The 17,143-nt window shown below is 47.5% G+C and overlaps 5 protein-coding genes across 5 annotated transcripts; 2 read left to right on the plus strand and 3 right to left on the minus strand.

Moving 5' to 3' along the window:
* Positions 1 to 1,431: 1,431 nt before the first annotated feature.
* Positions 1,432 to 1,930, minus strand: LOC147602067 (histone H2B 1/2/3/4/6). Its single transcript, XM_086751272.1, has one exon. It carries the CDS (start codon positions 1,888 to 1,890, stop codon positions 1,510 to 1,512), a length of 381 nt encoding a protein of 126 aa, XP_086607398.1. The 5' UTR covers positions 1,891 to 1,930; the 3' UTR covers positions 1,432 to 1,509.
* A 5,065-nt stretch (positions 1,931 to 6,995) lies between these two features.
* LOC147602068 (histone H4) lies at positions 6,996 to 7,398 on the plus strand. Its single transcript, XM_086740083.1, has one exon. The coding sequence runs from the start codon at positions 6,996 to 6,998 to the stop codon at positions 7,305 to 7,307; it is 312 nt and encodes a 103-aa protein (XP_086596209.1). The 3' UTR covers positions 7,308 to 7,398.
* Positions 7,399 to 8,255: 857 nt separating this feature from the next.
* LOC147602069 (histone H3) lies at positions 8,256 to 8,734 on the minus strand. Its single transcript, XM_086740084.1, has one exon. The coding sequence runs from the start codon at positions 8,732 to 8,734 to the stop codon at positions 8,324 to 8,326; it is 411 nt and encodes a 136-aa protein (XP_086596210.1). The 3' UTR covers positions 8,256 to 8,323.
* Positions 8,735 to 9,659: 925 nt separating this feature from the next.
* On the plus strand, positions 9,660 to 10,119 carry LOC104473136 (histone H3). Its single transcript, XM_010128881.2, has one exon. The coding sequence runs from the start codon at positions 9,663 to 9,665 to the stop codon at positions 10,071 to 10,073; it is 411 nt and encodes a 136-aa protein (XP_010127183.2). The 5' UTR covers positions 9,660 to 9,662; the 3' UTR covers positions 10,074 to 10,119.
* Positions 10,120 to 10,987: 868 nt separating this feature from the next.
* On the minus strand, positions 10,988 to 11,390 carry LOC147602070 (histone H4). Its single transcript, XM_086740085.1, has one exon. It carries the CDS (start codon positions 11,388 to 11,390, stop codon positions 11,079 to 11,081), a length of 312 nt encoding a protein of 103 aa, XP_086596211.1. The 3' UTR covers positions 10,988 to 11,078.
* Positions 11,391 to 17,143: the final 5,753 nt, after the last annotated feature.

Below are 17,143 nucleotides of genomic sequence, written 5' to 3' on the forward strand. Positions count from 1 at the left end.
GTTTCCAAGGTAGAAACTGTTTCAGTAGCAATTTATACAGAAACAAAGTTACCATTTTCGAAACGTGCGTGTTCGGTTCAGCCTGCGTGGGCTCTTCCTTAAAGAGCCCGTGTCTTCCCTAGGTGCCATCCCGTAGCCCTGCGGTGGCCGCGGCGCTGGCTCCGCCCCGCCTCAAGGGACCGGCGCAGCCCTGAGCGGCAGAAGACGGCGGCCCGGACCCTTTCGCTGCGGCGCCGGGGGGAGTTTAAAAGTCCCGCGCTGGGCCAGGATTGGCCCCTTTCGCCCACCCAGCCCTGCCTTTCCATCCCGCCAGGCCCCGCCCCGTAGGGCGGTGACCCCCCCTCTCTCCCGGTGCCCCCTCGCCCCGCCTCCGCCCGGGGAGCGAGCGCTGCTCTCTCGGTTACGTGCGGCAACACATCGACCCCTCCCTCCCCCTTCTCACGGGCCCCGGGGCCGGGTGTGTTTAGGGGCTGGGGGATCAGAAACGTGCCCTGGCTCTGCCTTTGCCCCTCGGAGAAAGGCGGTCTTGTCCGGCAGCAAGAAGAGCTGTGGCTCCAAAATCTGTTACTGCCAGCCCCGGCTATCTTGCACATCCCCGACCGACACCCTAGCTTCACCCCTATAACTTTAAAAAAAACCAACCAAACAAAAAAAAAAAACAACAGCAGCAAAAAAAAAAACCAAACAACCAAAACCGCACCCCCACCCCCCCCCCCCCCCAAAAAAAAAAAAAACCAACATCACAAAAAACACCACAAAGCCCCCAAACCAAAGAACCAACTCCTGCTGAAGTTTGGACGCTGGTGTTTTAAACCAGAAAACTCCACCTAAAGAAAAAAAAACAAACTTCCCTATTATCTAACCGAGTACGGAGAGCTACTTCACTGAAAAAAAAATGGTAATGTTGGCGGGGGTGGGTGCACTGGAACACACGCGAAAAAAATAAAACAAGCTGCAAACGGGTCTAGAAGTCTTGCTTCAGAAACTACTTGCAAAATATTTATTAGTTACTGAAAAAGGCAGAAACAGCATTTTTATTTTACAGGCATAGTGCACAGAAAGCGAGTTATTGATGTCATCTAGCTTTCTCTACCGGATCTATCTAGTAAGAGGAATTAAAACCCTCAAAAAATAAAAGACTACCTACCATCCCCTCACGGAACTTCCGAGTTCTGAAAACGGAGAGCTCTTAAAGTGCAACTGTGTGCCAAGTATAGGCCGTTAACAAAGTCTTCCGCACTTCAAAATTTACATTTCAGCTACTTAAGAAGCCGAGTACTTAACTTTTCAGTAACATGCAAATAAACAGGCTACTTACATACCGCCCCAGGGGAAAAAAAAAAAAAAAACAACAAAAAAACCCACACCAAAACAAACAAACAAAAAAAAAAAAACCAAAAAAAACCCCACAAAAAAACCCCCACACCGATCAGTAATTTAGCCCTTCTACTTGAAAAATTGGTGGCTCTTAAAAGAGCCTTTGGGTTAAAACTGACGATGCGAGATGCCCTACTTGGAGCTGGTGTACTTGGTGACAGCCTTGGTGCCCTCGGACACGGCGTGCTTGGCCAGCTCGCCGGGCAGCAGCAGCCGCACGGCCGTCTGGATCTCCCGCGAGGTGATGGTGGAGCGCTTGTTGTAGTGCGCCAGGCGCGAGGCCTCGCCGGCGATGCGCTCGAAGATGTCGTTGACAAAGGAGTTCATGATGCCCATGGCCTTGGACGAGATGCCCGTGTCCGGGTGCACCTGCTTCAGCACCTTGTACACGTAGATGGAGTAGCTCTCCTTGCGGCTCTTCTTGCGCTTCTTGTCGCCCTTCTTCTGCGTCTTGGTCACCGCCTTCTTGGAGCCCTTCTTGGGCGCGGGGGCGGACTTGGCGGGTTCGGGCATGGCGAAAGCTCCGGGATCGCTGTGAACACCAGAATGCCCGATAACGTGATTACTCTCGTATTTATAGGGGCCGTATGCAAATCTCTGGCCTGAGGTATCGGCTTTTCTATTGGATAATATGGCAGTGACGTCACGCCCGACGCGAACGGCTTTGTAATTGGTCCTTTTCAAGTCCTACTCTATTATTGGTTAATATTAGAGTCTTCTCGACCAATCACAATAATCTCTTTCAATCCGGTGGTGAAGCTCGTCCTCCTCTGTCTGGCCTGGCCCCGTCCCTGGCGTCACCCCGGAGCGTCCGGGCTCCTCTGTCTCCTCCAGCTGCCTGCTCGAGCAGATTTGTACGTGCAAAGTGTGGATATGGGCAATTTGACCAGGAAAAAAACAAAACAAAACAAAACAAAACCCGAGATGAAATTGCAAGAGGTTTTGCTACTCTTTTTTTTTTCTTCGGAAAAATGTAAACTTGCATACTTCAGTTAATAGCCTGCACGTGTTAATAGCCACATGTTAAACATAAAAAGGAAAAATATAACCAGAAAAGGTAACAGATTCTCCGGAATACTAAACTTTGTTAACTGCATTTGAAATTAATTCTTCTGGCCCACAGAACATGGCTTGTTTTTCAGGACTCCAAATGAGATGGAAATTCTGAACTGATTTGTTAGTCAGAAGAACGTGGCCTTCTTTTGGGATGTAATAAATGTTGAATTAAGTTGTTTAAGTCAAAATCAAGATATTCCTGGTAATAAAAATAAATTGTGGATTTAAAATTGAATTTTGAATTTATTGCAAATCAGAAATTCTGCCTGTTTTCTTTTTAAGTTGACTTAATTGTGCAAGAAGAAATTATAATTATTTAAACAGACTGAAATTATTTTATTATATTACATGGTAATTTTTTAATATAGTAGAGTAAATATTGTTTAATATAGCATTTGTCTGTATGTAGAAAAAAGGTAATAATTTATTTAAATTAAAGTACTATGTGGCAACCTTATAAATTACAATTGTAAATTAATTAATCTGTAATTTAGAACACTATAATCCACTTTTAAATGGATTGAGTTAATTTGTGGTTGACTCAAGCTAGGACTGGATAATTTGGTATCATATAGGCAGTGCTATAATGATGTTATCTGCTTTTGGAACCCTTAAGAGCCATTCAAAGTCTAGACTTTCTTGGTGTTAGAGGAGACTGATGGTATGGGACTATATAAGAAACCTATCTGACATAGGTACATGCAGTTAAAGGTTGGTGAAACTGCTAGAATAATAAGAAACTAACTGTTCAAGGAGATTTGTAAGGACAGTGAGAGAAATTCTGGATACGGCTACCAGCAATAACAAGATCCATCACCTTACCTGGCTGGTTTTGCTTCTACTTTTTTTTTCCTTTTACCTTTCTGGACAGAATTTTGGATGCACAAAGGTTTCCAGTATACATTTAAAACAGTGCTGTCTGAAAAAAAATGAGCCAGGTGAGGAAAGAGTGGGGCCTTTCTCCTTCCCAGTGAGGAAGGTTTATTTGCAAGTGCTTCTGCTGTGCTTAACACCGAAACTGGGCAGACAAAAGCAGCCACCCGTGTTGCAGAGAGCAGCTTCATGCTGCTTCTGTGATGCTACAGCTCTCTGGTTTTATGTCCATCCCCCCAGCCAGCCCTGCTCCCTCTCATCAGGAACAGGGATGGGGTGGATACTCATCTATGTCCATTTGGTCTCCCTCCCCCCAAGCTGCCTTTAGCAGCTCAGTCAGCTTGGAGAAAATCTGGTAAGGCAGGAGGGAGCTGAATCTGTCTTTTTGAGAGAAAAAAAAAAAAAAAAAGTAGTTCTCTCTTTTTCAGTAAAGCAAGAAGGGAAGCCAGAGCAGCCCATTTCTGAACATTTAACTCCTCACATATCCTGTGAACTTGATGACTTTCTTTTGGTGACAACATTACCTGGAAAGGCAGTTCACTGAGAATACCTCTTCCTGGTAACAGGAGTTCTTTTGTGAACATCTGCGAAAGTCCACAACTTGACAAGCCACTCTGGGACAATGCGATGTAGGATCTCCAGTTTTGTTTCCACAAGAGCAAAAAAAAGCTGTTGCTCTGGTTACCCTGCTGTGAAAGAGAAAATACAGAATAATACCGGATGATGTCAGCAATGTAAAGTCCATAGATCCAGAAAGAAGAGACATTAAAAACGAAACAAAAAAAACCCCTCAAACACAAAAACTAGCTTAGGCAAACACACACCTCCCCCAGTCTTAATCTTTTCAAGTCTATTGATCAATTCCAACAAAAATTACAATTGATCCAGGTCTCAGATATTCTCAGTCCTAACAAGATTTGTAAAGATCAGCTATGGAGAAGAAAGACATCCAGGTAAGAGCTCCATTGAGGAAAGGTGGCTACAGCGAACTGAACAGCTACTGCTTGCTTTTGGCTTTCCAGCTAAAAAATCTGTTAAAACAAACAGCACCCTGCCCCCAAGAAAAACCGAAGAGGTGAACACTAACTGGTGGCCAGTCAGTCCTCATGCAGTGTCATTATGCATGCTGCCCCTTCACAGAGAGGTACTACTGGAGAGTGCTAAAAGCAAAATAATTCTGGAGAGGAACAGGGAAAGGGTTAAGAGATGTTTATAAAGGGAAATCAAGTTCTTGGAAAAAAATGATTGTGGAAGCTTTATCAATGGCAGTGGAAAAGCTGAGTTTACTACATTGTTTAGAAAATCAGGATGTATGGTCAGGAAAAACAGATATTCATTTTTCTTTTGACAGTCTGAAAAAAAAACCCATGTTGACTAAAGAAAATGAATGCAAACTCATTAACATCCACTCACATACCATCCACCACACTTCGATTACAATGAAGTTTCCAGTGACTGTTCAAGGATTTGAAGTATCCAAAATAAATAATCCTTCAGAGTCAGGAAACTTAAGTCTAATGGGAGGGAACAGAGAAAAGGCTTCAAGAACAGCTCCAGAACACTCAAGGATGTCAGAGCTTGAAGGAGTCTATTGCATGTTACTAAATGGTATGAATTGTGGGACTCCAACTTTTTCCCCTGTTGGTGCATCTCCTCCCAGTGAAGATGTTGTGCTACAGGCTTTCAGCTTTCTCCTGTTCCGATAACTGCTCCAGCTAAAAGTTTCCGGGAGCCAATGGGAAGAAACAAAGGAAAACCTCCTGTTAGTGTTTTGCCACTACAGATCCTGGGTAAAGTCTACATAGATATTTGTGGAAAATGTTCTTTCTTACTCCAAAATCTCAAGTCAGAAAGATAGTTCCTTTCTGTCTGTGCATATTGCCTAAATGGGCTTCAACAACAACAAAAAAAATTTCGAGTAGTATCTTGGCTTTAATTATCCCACCTTCTGCAGCCTCTTCAGTCAGAAATGCTGGAGGACCACTTATATGATGAGGGAAAGTCAAACAACTGTGTATTATGTTGGGCTTACAGAGTACATCTTGACAATGTCAAATGCTCCTGAAAAACAAAAAGCCAAAAAACATTAACCAAAGTAAACACACAGACATGAAAAGGTAGACTTTTAAGCATAGTAGGGTAAGTGTTGGGTATTTAGATTGGTTTCTGAATGTGTTTTAATTTCAATCTGGTGCATTCCTCTCTGTGGAATACAGTGAAAAGAACTGAGAAGTCCCAAGAGAGGTTATAGAACAACTAGACCATCAACAGAAAACAGCACACAGCATTAGAGATTATTACAAATATATTGAGAAAGAGGCACAGCTGTCTAGAGGTTGTGATTATTTTGGAAAATTTCTAAAGTGTGTGATGCACCTTAGAAGCACATTTGAGAAGTCTAGTTTTAAGGTTGTGGTAGCTACTGTAGATCTCTTGTATGTTGAGACTGAAATATTAAACAGAACTGTGTTATACACTGCATAACTTCCTATCTATAGCTGTAAGGTTTTTAGCTTTGTAAACTTCTGAGTGTTGCTATCGTCTGAAGACCTTATAACTACTTTAGAGAATCAGCAAACAGACAGGTAACATTTGAGCAGCAGAAAATAACTGCACTGAAAAAGCCAGAAGATGAAAGGAAAGTATAAAGGAGGAAGAGGAAATTGCCATGAATTTTCCAAAATTAGTTGCATTTGGACACTTGAAAACTTTAAAGAGAGTTAAGATGATGCAACTAACTAAAATGATGTGGCCTTCCCTGTCAATGTAGCTGTAGAACTACAACTAATAAAAGTACTGGCTTGTGTTCAAAAGGTAAAACTAGATGAAGGAAAAAAAAAAACAGCAAAAGGAATACTTGGAAATATTGTGAGTTAATAAAGGGTAAGAAGGTGAGAACGAAAAAACACAAGCCACATTTTTAAAGCACATGAAGCAGCATAGACTTTTAACACTGGTACGTTAACAAGAGATGCAAATAACTTTCTTTGTCAGCACCTCAGTCACATGAACAAACAAACAAACACATCCACAAAATTCTTAAATTAAAGGCGTGGGACACGCAAATGACTTCACCACCAACAAAAAATACACCTGTCATCCATACGCAAAAGGGAGCGGATTAATAACGTTATTCAGGTAGCGGTGTAAAAGTGGGGATTTAGTGAAGCACAGAGAGCACGGCCGGTCCCTGCCCATCCCCGGCCGGGCCCTTTGTTTCAGCGCAGCGAAATGGCGGCGGCGGAGCGCGGGCGGGGCGGGGCGGCACCGCGCGGGCGGGAAGCGGCGCTGCGGCCCCGCCGCCCCCATTGGCTGGATTTTGCTGCAGCCCCGCGGCCGCCGGGGCCCCGCTCCCCCGCTGCCCCCGAGCGCCGCAACGGCGGGACCGGGAAGCCGGGCCGTGCGCAGCGGGAAGGAGGGTGTCGTCCCCTCCCCGGGGACGTGCTGCGACGGCGCCCAGGTCGAGCTGGCGGCGCAGCCGGCTGCCTCCCGGCGCCAGCACCGCGCCGCCCGCCCCCTGTCGAAGGTGATGACGCGCACGTCCCTGCCCGCAGGGGGAAGGGCGCGGAGAAGAGCCCGCCCTTGCCCTGCCCCGCCGCAGTCCTCAACCAGGTCGGATCGCGCGCGATATAGCCAGGCGCCGGCGCCTGTTCCCGCCACACGCAGCTGGTGTTGTTTGTGCTGAGACCATGTCTGGCAGAGGCAAGGGCGGGAAGGGGCTGGGCAAGGGGGGCGCCAAGCGGCACCGCAAGGTGCTGCGCGACAACATCCAGGGCATCACCAAGCCGGCCATCCGCCGCCTGGCTCGGCGCGGCGGCGTCAAGCGCATCTCGGGGCTCATCTACGAGGAGACGCGCGGCGTGCTGAAGGTCTTCCTGGAGAACGTGATCCGCGACGCCGTCACCTACACGGAGCACGCCAAGAGGAAGACGGTCACGGCCATGGACGTGGTCTACGCCCTCAAGCGCCAGGGACGCACCCTCTACGGCTTCGGCGGCTAAACTCGATTCCTGGGACAGATTACCATTTCGGAACACAAAGGCTCTTTTCAGAGCCACCCACGCTCTCCGGAAAAGAGCCTTAATCACTGCTCTTGTGTGTGTTGTGCTGCTGCAGAAGCAGTAAAATGGGAGGGCTTGGGGGAGGGGGGGATCAGGGGTGTTGAGCTTTCGCCGTTGGCTCGGTGCAGCCTCTGCTGTCCACGATCCTTCTCCCAACTCCGAGCCTCGAGCAACAGGCGATGCTTGAGATGGAGAATGTGTCTCGTTGCCCTCTCCGCGAAAAACACCAGGGCAACAGCTGTAGGGCTTGGTACTTGGGATTCTGGGCTCGAGAGAAACATTGTGGGTTATGAAAGATCGGTACGTCTTTCACCCCCACCCACCCTCCTCCTTGCCCCCCTCCCGATCTCCCCCACCCGTGACTCCCTGTTGTCTTTCAGAGTGGGAATGGCAGGGAGAGGCAGGCAAGCGCTATAGAGCGAGCTGCTCCCCCACCACCAGCTCCCCTGCAGCAGCCTGAAACAGGAAGCTCATGAAATGGCGGCGCTCTCCTCTGCCGTGCAGGGGGCGGGACAAAGCGGGAAGGAGAAACAGCTCAGAGCATCCCTAGCGCCCCGGGGACTGCAGAGAAAAGAGGCTGAGAGTCCTGTGTGAAAACTCCTTCCTGGTCCTCCTCTCCTTCTGCTCAAAGGCTGCCTGTTCTCTGGCCACCAACCCCGACCCCTCTCATCACCCCCACCATCCCCTCAGCATCTTGAAAATAAGGAACGTCAGACCGGACAGCACCCATCTGTCGGGGGGTGGGGGGTGGGAGGGGTGAGGTGGGCAAGCCCACGATCTCTGTAACCGGAAACTCCCCCCTGTTATCCCAGAACCAGTGCTGTCTCGAGCACGGGGAAGCGCGCTCAGAACAGGCTGCCTATGCCTGCTACAAAAACAGAGACACAGCTCTCTCCAGTGGCCGTGTGGTGGCTCTTAAAAGAGCCTTTGGGTTTGGTGGCAACAAAGCAAGGCGCTCAGGCGCGCTCTCCGCGGATGCGGCGGGCCAGCTGGATGTCCTTGGGCATGATGGTGACGCGCTTGGCGTGGATGGCGCAGAGGTTGGTGTCCTCGAAGAGCCCCACCAGGTAGGCCTCGCTGGCCTCCTGCAGCGCCATGACGGCCGAGCTCTGGAAGCGCAGGTCGGTCTTGAAGTCCTGCGCGATCTCGCGCACCAGGCGCTGGAAGGGCAGCTTGCGGATCAGCAGCTCCGTCGACTTCTGGTAGCGCCGGATCTCGCGCAGCGCCACCGTGCCGGGCCGGTACCGGTGCGGCTTCTTCACGCCGCCCGTGGCCGGCGCGCTCTTGCGGGCCGCCTTGGTGGCCAGCTGCTTGCGGGGCGCCTTCCCGCCCGTCGACTTACGCGCCGTCTGCTTCGTACGAGCCATTCTAGCTGTACTTTAGGGCGTCGGAAAAAAAAGGCGAAGTGATTTTTGCGACTGCTATTTATAGAAAGTGAGGCCCCGCCTTCCCGTCTCTGATTGGTCAAAAAATGAAGACTTTCATTGGATAATTCGCAACGTCCCGCAACCACTGCGGTGCTGATGGAGCCCCGGCCGCAGCCCTTTACAAACAAAAGTAGTCCTTTTTTTTTTTTTCTTTCTTTCTTTCTTTTCTTTTCTTTTCCTTTTTTCCCTCAGGGAAGCCTGAAGGTCTTTTAAAGTTTTATTTCTCTAGCATTTCTTTCTTCTGTTTATTTTTCCTCTCCCTCATTTGTTTGAGACTCTCAGTTGTGCTCGCCAGGTCCATGTTTTAAATACATGATATGATAATGTATATCATCTTAACTGCTAAAATCCTCACACTAATATGGGACTTTTATTTTTGCATTGCAAATAAAATATTCGTTTCCTCCCGAATACTCCCCTAAGTAATTTAGGACGACAAAATAGAAGTGATTCCTTTCTTCATACTTAGGTTTTACTAAGTAACCTGAAGAAACTATTATTCTTGTGACAAACAGAAAATGTTAGCTTTAATTTTTGCTGGTCGTTGGTAGCAGACTCCTTTTGAGGATGGTGTGAGAAGTTGATAATTAAGTTGATGAAAGGCACAATTAGTAAGGAAGAGTCCTTAAAAAAATAGTAGCCAAAAAACGGAAGATTCAAAGATGACGTTTGTGTTCTTAACTATTACAGAGCACATTCAGCATAGAGAGGGTTAACGGGGGATTTTCAAATTGGCCCAATGAGCTGGGCTCTTTCCATCAGCCAATGAAGACGCAGAGATCGGACATAAAAAGGCATCGCTGCCGGTTCTGTGTATCACTGTTTTGTAGTTAGACGGGGGTTACTGCGGGGAAGTGGACGAAAAGCAATGGCTCGCACGAAGCAGACGGCGCGTAAGTCGACGGGCGGGAAGGCGCCCCGCAAGCAGCTGGCCACCAAGGCGGCCCGCAAGAGCGCGCCGGCCACGGGCGGCGTGAAGAAGCCGCACCGGTACCGGCCCGGCACGGTGGCGCTGCGCGAGATCCGGCGCTACCAGAAGTCGACGGAGCTGCTGATCCGCAAGCTGCCCTTCCAGCGCCTGGTGCGCGAGATCGCGCAGGACTTCAAGACCGACCTGCGCTTCCAGAGCTCGGCCGTCATGGCGCTGCAGGAGGCCAGCGAGGCCTACCTGGTGGGGCTCTTCGAGGACACCAACCTCTGCGCCATCCACGCCAAGCGCGTCACCATCATGCCCAAGGACATCCAGCTGGCCCGCCGCATCCGCGGAGAGCGCGCCTGAGCGCCTTGCTTTGTTGCCACCAAACCCAAAGGCTCTTTTAAGAGCCACCACACGGCCACTGGAGAGAGCTGTGTCTCTGGTTTTGTAGCAGGCATAGGCAGCCTGTTCTGAGCGCGCTTTCCCGTGCTCGAGACAGCACTGGTTCTGGGATAACAGGGGGGAGTTTCCGGTTACAGAGATCATGGGCTGCCCACCTCACCCCCCCCACCCCCCGACAGATGGGTGCTGTCCGGTCTGACGTTCCTTATTTTCAAGATGCTGAGGGGATGGTGGGGGTGATGAGAGGGGTCGAGGTTGGTGGCCAGAGAACAGGCAGCCTTTGAGCAGAAGGAGAGGAGGACCAGGAAGGAGTTTTCACACAGGACTCTCAGCCTCTTTTCTCTGCAGTCCCCGGGGCGCTAGGGATGCTCTGAGCTGTTTCTCCTTCCCGCTTTGTCCCGCCCCCTGCACGGCAGAGGAGAGCGCCGCCATTTCATGAGCTTCCTGTTTCAGGCTGCTGCAGGGGAGCTGGTGGTGGGGGAGCAGCTCGCTCTATAGCGCTTGCCTGCCTCTCCCTGCCATTCCCACTCTGAAAGACAACAGGGAGTCACGGGTGGGGGAGATCGGGAGGGGGGCAAGGAGGATGGGTGGGGGTGAAAGACGTACCGATCTTTCATAACCCACAATGTTTCTCTCGAGCCCAGAATCCCAAGTACCAAGCCCTACAGCTGTTGCCCTGGTGTTTTTCGCGGAGAGGGCAACGAGACACATTCTCCATCTCAAGCATCGCCTGTTGCTCGAGGCTCGGAGTTGGGAGAAGGATCGTGGACAGCAGAGGCTGCACCGAGCCAACAGCGAAAGCTCAACACCCCTGATCCCCCCCTCCCCCAAGCCCTCCCATTTTACTGCTTCTACAGCAGCACAACACACACAAGAGCAGTGATTAAGGCTCTTTTCCGGAGAGCGTGGGTGGCTCTGAAAAGAGCCTTTGTGTTCCGAAATGGTAATCTGTCCCAGGAATCGAGTTTAGCCGCCGAAGCCGTAGAGGGTGCGTCCCTGGCGCTTGAGGGCGTAGACCACGTCCATGGCCGTGACCGTCTTCCTCTTGGCGTGCTCCGTGTAGGTGACGGCGTCGCGGATCACGTTCTCCAGGAAGACCTTCAGCACGCCGCGCGTCTCCTCGTAGATGAGCCCCGAGATGCGCTTGACGCCGCCGCGCCGAGCCAGGCGGCGGATGGCCGGCTTGGTGATGCCCTGGATGTTGTCGCGCAGCACCTTGCGGTGCCGCTTGGCGCCCCCCTTGCCCAGCCCCTTCCCGCCCTTGCCTCTGCCAGACATGGTCTCAGCACAAACAACACCCGCTGCGTGTGGCGGGAACAGGCGCCGGCGCCTGGCTATATCGCGCGCGATCCGACCTGGTTGAGGACTGCGGCGGGGCAGGGCAAGGGCGGGCTCTTCTCCGCGCCCTTCCCCCTGCGGGCAGGGACGTGCGCGTCATCACCTTCGACAGGGGGCGGGCGGCGCGGTGCTGGCGCCGGGAGGCAGCCGGCTGCGCCTCCAGCTCGACCTGGGCGCCGTCGCAGCACGTCCCCGGGGAGGGGACGACACCCTCCTTCCCGCCGCGCACGGCCCGGCTTCCCGGTCCCGCCGTTGCGGCGCTCGGGGGCAGCGGGGGAGCGGGGCCCCGGCGGCCGCGGGGCTGCAGCAAAATCCAGCCAATGGGGGCGGCGGGGCCGGGAGCGCCGCTTCCCGCCCGCGCGGTGCCGCCCCGCCCCGCCCGCGCTCCGCCGCCGCCATTTCGCTGCGCTGAAACAAAGGGCCCGGCCGGGGCGGACTCGGAGGCTGCGGTGGTGCCGTTCTGGTCAGTCGATGTTTTCGACTTAGGGGAGGTCACTGTTGGGTAACGTTCCCTATGGTACCGGCCTTTCTTTTACTTATATATTTGGAGCCTTGAACCCTCGCGATACACTGCGTTAGCAGCTTTGTCGTTTTGGGAAAACATGTTGGTTTTTGCTGGAGTCCGAGGTGCAGGATCTGCTCTTGTGACTCCTGGATTCCTGGATGCATGAGTGGTGTAGAAAGCCCTCAAACCCTGCGTGTGCACACACACTGTTTCACTTTTTCTGTCTGAGTTAGTATTTAAATTTACCATGAATGTATATTTGAGAGTATTTTTAATTCGTTCTTGAAGGATAATAAAATAAATGCTATCCCTCCCTAACTATATATGTGTACAATACACAGATTTTATTTTTAATGTTTGGTTGGTCATGTATTTGTCATTTTGTTTTATATCCCCCCCTGCCTTCTTTCCCTGTTTCCTAATGGGTCCCCACAACTGTAATGCTTCCTAGTGGTGAAAAGCTTTTGCTTGATAATTTCACAGCCTTTTCCCTTTGATTTGTCACTTTTTTTTTTTGGTCCGTTTTCATCAATTTTTCTTGGAAGAATTTTATCTGTCTTTGGGGTTTTGGAGGGGATGTGGTTTAGGATCTCTCTGTCTCTCTCTCTCTCTTTCTCTCCGTCTCTCTCTCTCTCTCTCGTATGTGTGTTATTTAATTCATCTTATGTTTGACCAGCATCGTGATAAGTCGATTTTCATGTGTCGATAGCCAGCTTTGTAGTGTTTATATTAAACTTTCTTAATATCACCTCATTTATTTCTACAGAAACAGCGAAAACCTGGTTATCTTTGCATATCAGCCTTAATGGTGCTATTGGCACAGATGAAGCTCTTCAGTTTCTGTTAGAATCACTGTGTCTTTGCACACTATTTATCAGTTCACCTTTTGAGAAAAAAAAAAAGTTAATTGATATGCAGCCTTTTTCTCTCCCCCATTTACTGATTACAGCATGAACAGTATACAACAGAGAGCTCAGTAAAGCTTCTTCATAACTATAAAGTGTACTCTTTCCTGCCTATTACTTCTTTCAGTATATGATATCATACACCTTTTCCTTGGCAGTGATTAGTGTGTTTTTTTCCTTTTCTTGTCTAAATTCAAAGAGGCTCTTGTTTTCTTCAGGACCGCTGAAAGAATTATTTTTCCCTTCTTATCGGGCACATTTGGTTTTAATCACGTAATTTTTTGCAGATCTTTTCTATAACTTTGCTTTCCTTTCACTTAACAGCTTCAAATGGGGTAGGTGTTGATATTCTTGTGTATTTTCCACTTAAACGATTAAATTCTCTTTATGTGGGTTAGTGGGAATAGGTATTCTGCCTTGCAAACTGCCCTATTCTCCTCTCATGTCTGGTTTTAATTGGCACTTTAACAAAAAGTTGCAATCTCTTTTGATATCCATTTCTCCCTTCTTTTTAGTTCATTAGAGCTCTTTGTGGCATTTATTGTGTGGTTCGTATTTTTTTTTTCCATGAAGTTTAACCTTTGCTTATTTTTACATAGTGCTCTCTTGATCCTCTCAATATTAGACTTTCTTAAATAACCAACTTTTCATCCTTATAACCGAGGTCCGTTACCTCTTAAGAGTGACAACCCAGCTAAAGAACCGAAACAGTTAACATGGTAATTTGCTCCTGACCTAAGCAGAGGCTTAGCCTCAAAAGGGATAAAAAACACAGATGGTTTGAAGCATGAAATTTTATTATGACTTGTCTACGAGGATTCTGGGTAAAGTATGATAGCGATGTACAGGCACATGGAATAGACTGCTGCATTACAGTCTGCTTGGGTTATTTGAAGAAATATTATTCTATATTTCATGATTGTTAAAGTCAAGTTATGCTTACCCAATTTTATTTTTTTTTTCCCCACACCAAACAATGGACAGATTAATTGTCTTGTTTTTATTTTAGCATGTACATGTGGTATTTTTTCTAAACTTTTCACTGGCAGCTGTAGGTATGAAATAACAGTGTGTGTTATTGAACTTTTGGGGCACTTCTTAAAATAGAAAAAAAAAATACAAAAAGGAGAGGTAAACATCCTGTTTACAGGAGCTCAAACCTTCCAATGTTCTGGAAAAGAAGCTCTGAACAATTTGGATTGACTGAATTCTAGAGTAACACTTCATCTTCTAATATGACATCTTGGTCTCATGTTTTGTGACCATTGTTCACCCTTCACTCCTGATGACTAACTTGTTTAACACTGTTTAATTAAAGACAGAATGTACAAAGAACAGAGGGGCCTTGAACAGATAATGGGAATAATGTTGAGAAAGGGTGAAAGTGTTCACTGAGCTCATCCTGGGATGAAGGGGGATCTGCATGGGAAGGAAAAAACAAGGTAAGCAGAGTAACATGGCAGACGTGGCCCTGAAAGAGCGAGATGATGGCATAAATCTGCCAGAACAAAGAGACACTGAGATAAGCTCAAGGAGAGCAGACCTGCTGAAGAAATCCAAGCAGATAAGGAGGGATCTGGAGCACAAGAACATTTATGAAACTAAGGGGATGTGTATCCTTGCAGGTGCAGAACATCGATAAAGGTTGTGAATGATCAGCAAAATCCCACTAATTAGTGTCCCCAAAGTGAACTCTCTCATTATAAGATGAAAACTACAGCTCTAGTTCTAAAATCACCCCTTCCTCAGATAGTGACTCCTACTCACTGAGCACATGTAGTAAATTTAAGAAGCATTGTATCTTATACGTAATATGAGAAAATAATTAACCATTTGTAGCTAAGTAGATGTAACTGAGAGATGGAACTGTTATTCTGAATTGTATAAATATATAACGTGATTGTAACCAGGCATGCTAGCTTTGTGGATTTACCACCTAGCACCCATCTTTGCGTAAACATGAAATAAACAAACACCTCAACTCTGTGTGTGATCAGCTCTCTGCACACTGCATAAAGAACCCAGATTTGGGACAACACTCCCGGTGGTTCATTTACATGGATTTTGTTGCTCCAACATGTGAGTATACAAACTACCCCACTAATTTTTTTTTTTTTTAACAATTCAGCTTTTCCCATTAATCAAGGGAAGGGTGAAAAGTTCTGTTTTTCTCTTCCTGATCAGGCAGCATTAGTTGCAAGAGCCTTGTGCTATTTCCCACGGTGTGGGAGGGCAGCCAGGGCTCACTGGATTGAAGAAGCAGGTTGGGCAATGGCAGGAAGGAGAGAGGAAACTACTCTATTCCTCTTCTCACTCCAGGTATGTTATAGCAGATCATAGAGCTCTGCTTCCCTTCTGCATCAGTTTTCAATCTCTCATCCTACCATTTCTGCTAATACTTCTGGCCTTCCCAAAAGACACTCATCCCCTTAAGGAGGCTGTTGAGTAATGTGATTTTCAAAATTTATTTTCTCTTCAGTGATCTACTTTTCTTTGGAAGTCTGAGGAAAACTATGTAGTTATTTGAAGAAGCTGCTGATCTCTCAGTAGATCTGCCACCACATTTGTTTTCAGTTCAATAGAAGAATTAATGTCTACTTAGAAAATCTCTGTGGTGTGTTTTTTAAACCATCTAAAAGTATTGTAGTAGAAATGTTGCAATTTGGAGATACAGATTTGCTTCACCTCCTAAAGCAGAAGCTTGTGATAAATGTGCTGTTTTACTTCCGTGAGACATTTGTGAGGGAAAGGAAGAAAATAGTGACATCTTCCTTGGGAAATGTAAGCGTTTTCAGACCATAATCACACGAAGTGTAGAAGTCCGAAGAAAAGTGGAAATGGATTTTTGCTAGAGTGGTAATCAACATGATGAAAATATTGTTAAAAAAAAATCACAGGCTGTCTGGGTGCCTGGTATTATCACCATGGTTCAAACCCCAGGTTTTCCACAGCAAAGTCTCAGACATCAGATCTTAAATAAAATTTAAAAAAAAAAAAAAATTACTTAAAAGGTACAGCCCGTGGAAAAAAGCAGCTTGAGCTGGGTGCCTCTGGAAATGGATCCAGATCAAATAAGTCTCTGGACAATTACACTCTTACAATCCCTGCAGTCACCCCTCCCTCACACCCTCTTAGGGTGCCTTACACATGCCTTTTGGTCCAATAGTAAATACTGGTCTGGGGTCTTCTAAGACCCATTGGATTCCTTCTGTGTCTCCAGAAAGAGCATTAACTGTCCACATCTTGCCCAGCTGCAGCAGCTAATAATAGCTGGTTTATCAAAATTTTATCAAAATAAAACCAGCCAAGAAACACAAGATCATTCTGGTGTTATCTGCTGCGGCCTCCTTGTCTTCTGATTTGTGCTGGCCTGAGGTTCATCCTTTACATAACTCCGTGAAAGTATGTAAACTCAGTAAACACTCAGTGAAAGTTCACAGCTTGCAGGCTAAGGTTTCTGTAAATCTAGCCACTTGTGCAAGGTAAGCAATGCAAAGCAGATAGCATACCAAATCACACGTTCTATGATTCTTACATCCTAATGCTAAACGGTTGGCCCTAACATATCCATTCTATTTCTAACATCTCATTTAAGCTGAATGACTAGTATTTCTTAATAATGTTATGGAAATTGTCTAATTTTATAGGAAAAAAAATAAACTATTGTTGTAAGTTGCATCACAAATTTGCTAATTAAAGCACAAGCAAAATTCATGCTCTGTGCATCCTACTCATATGAAGACTTCAAGCTGTAAAATCTCTGCCCAGGCCATCCACCTACACCTCTGCACAGGCCATCTGCTTGTCTGAAGACAGGCCCATCAGCATGACTGGTGGTTATCCCCTCAATGTAAAGGAGAACGCCACATTTTGCACCCCAGAGCTCAATTTAGAGAAACTACTGCTGGACTGCCTGAATTTTGGTCAGCTTAACCCCAATTTTCATTTTCATTCACCTGAACTAATCTCATGGACCTGGCACCTGGACTGACCACTCCCCATGGGTCTGTCTGCCTCAGTGTGTAACCGGTTCATAGGATTCCTATGCACAAAGTTCACGCAACATATGATATTTAAAAGCACAACAGTATTTATTGCTCTATTATAGCCTTGCATAAGCAGTTACCAGCATAAGCAGTTACAGTTCCTAGCATAAGCGGTTAGCAGCGTATTGTTTTCCCTTTGTGAGAGTATTACCACCCCGACTAAGCTGGAGACACCGCCGAGCAGGAGGATGATGATCAGCCGGGTCAAAGCAGAGAAGGGAGGTAGGCACAGCACGC

This window comes from Chlamydotis macqueenii, chromosome 1 (genome assembly GCF_036417535.1).
Source record: "Chlamydotis macqueenii isolate bChlMac1 chromosome 1, bChlMac1.mat, whole genome shotgun sequence".
In the NCBI taxonomy this organism is placed as follows: Eukaryota; Metazoa; Chordata; class Aves; order Otidiformes; family Otididae; genus Chlamydotis; species Chlamydotis macqueenii.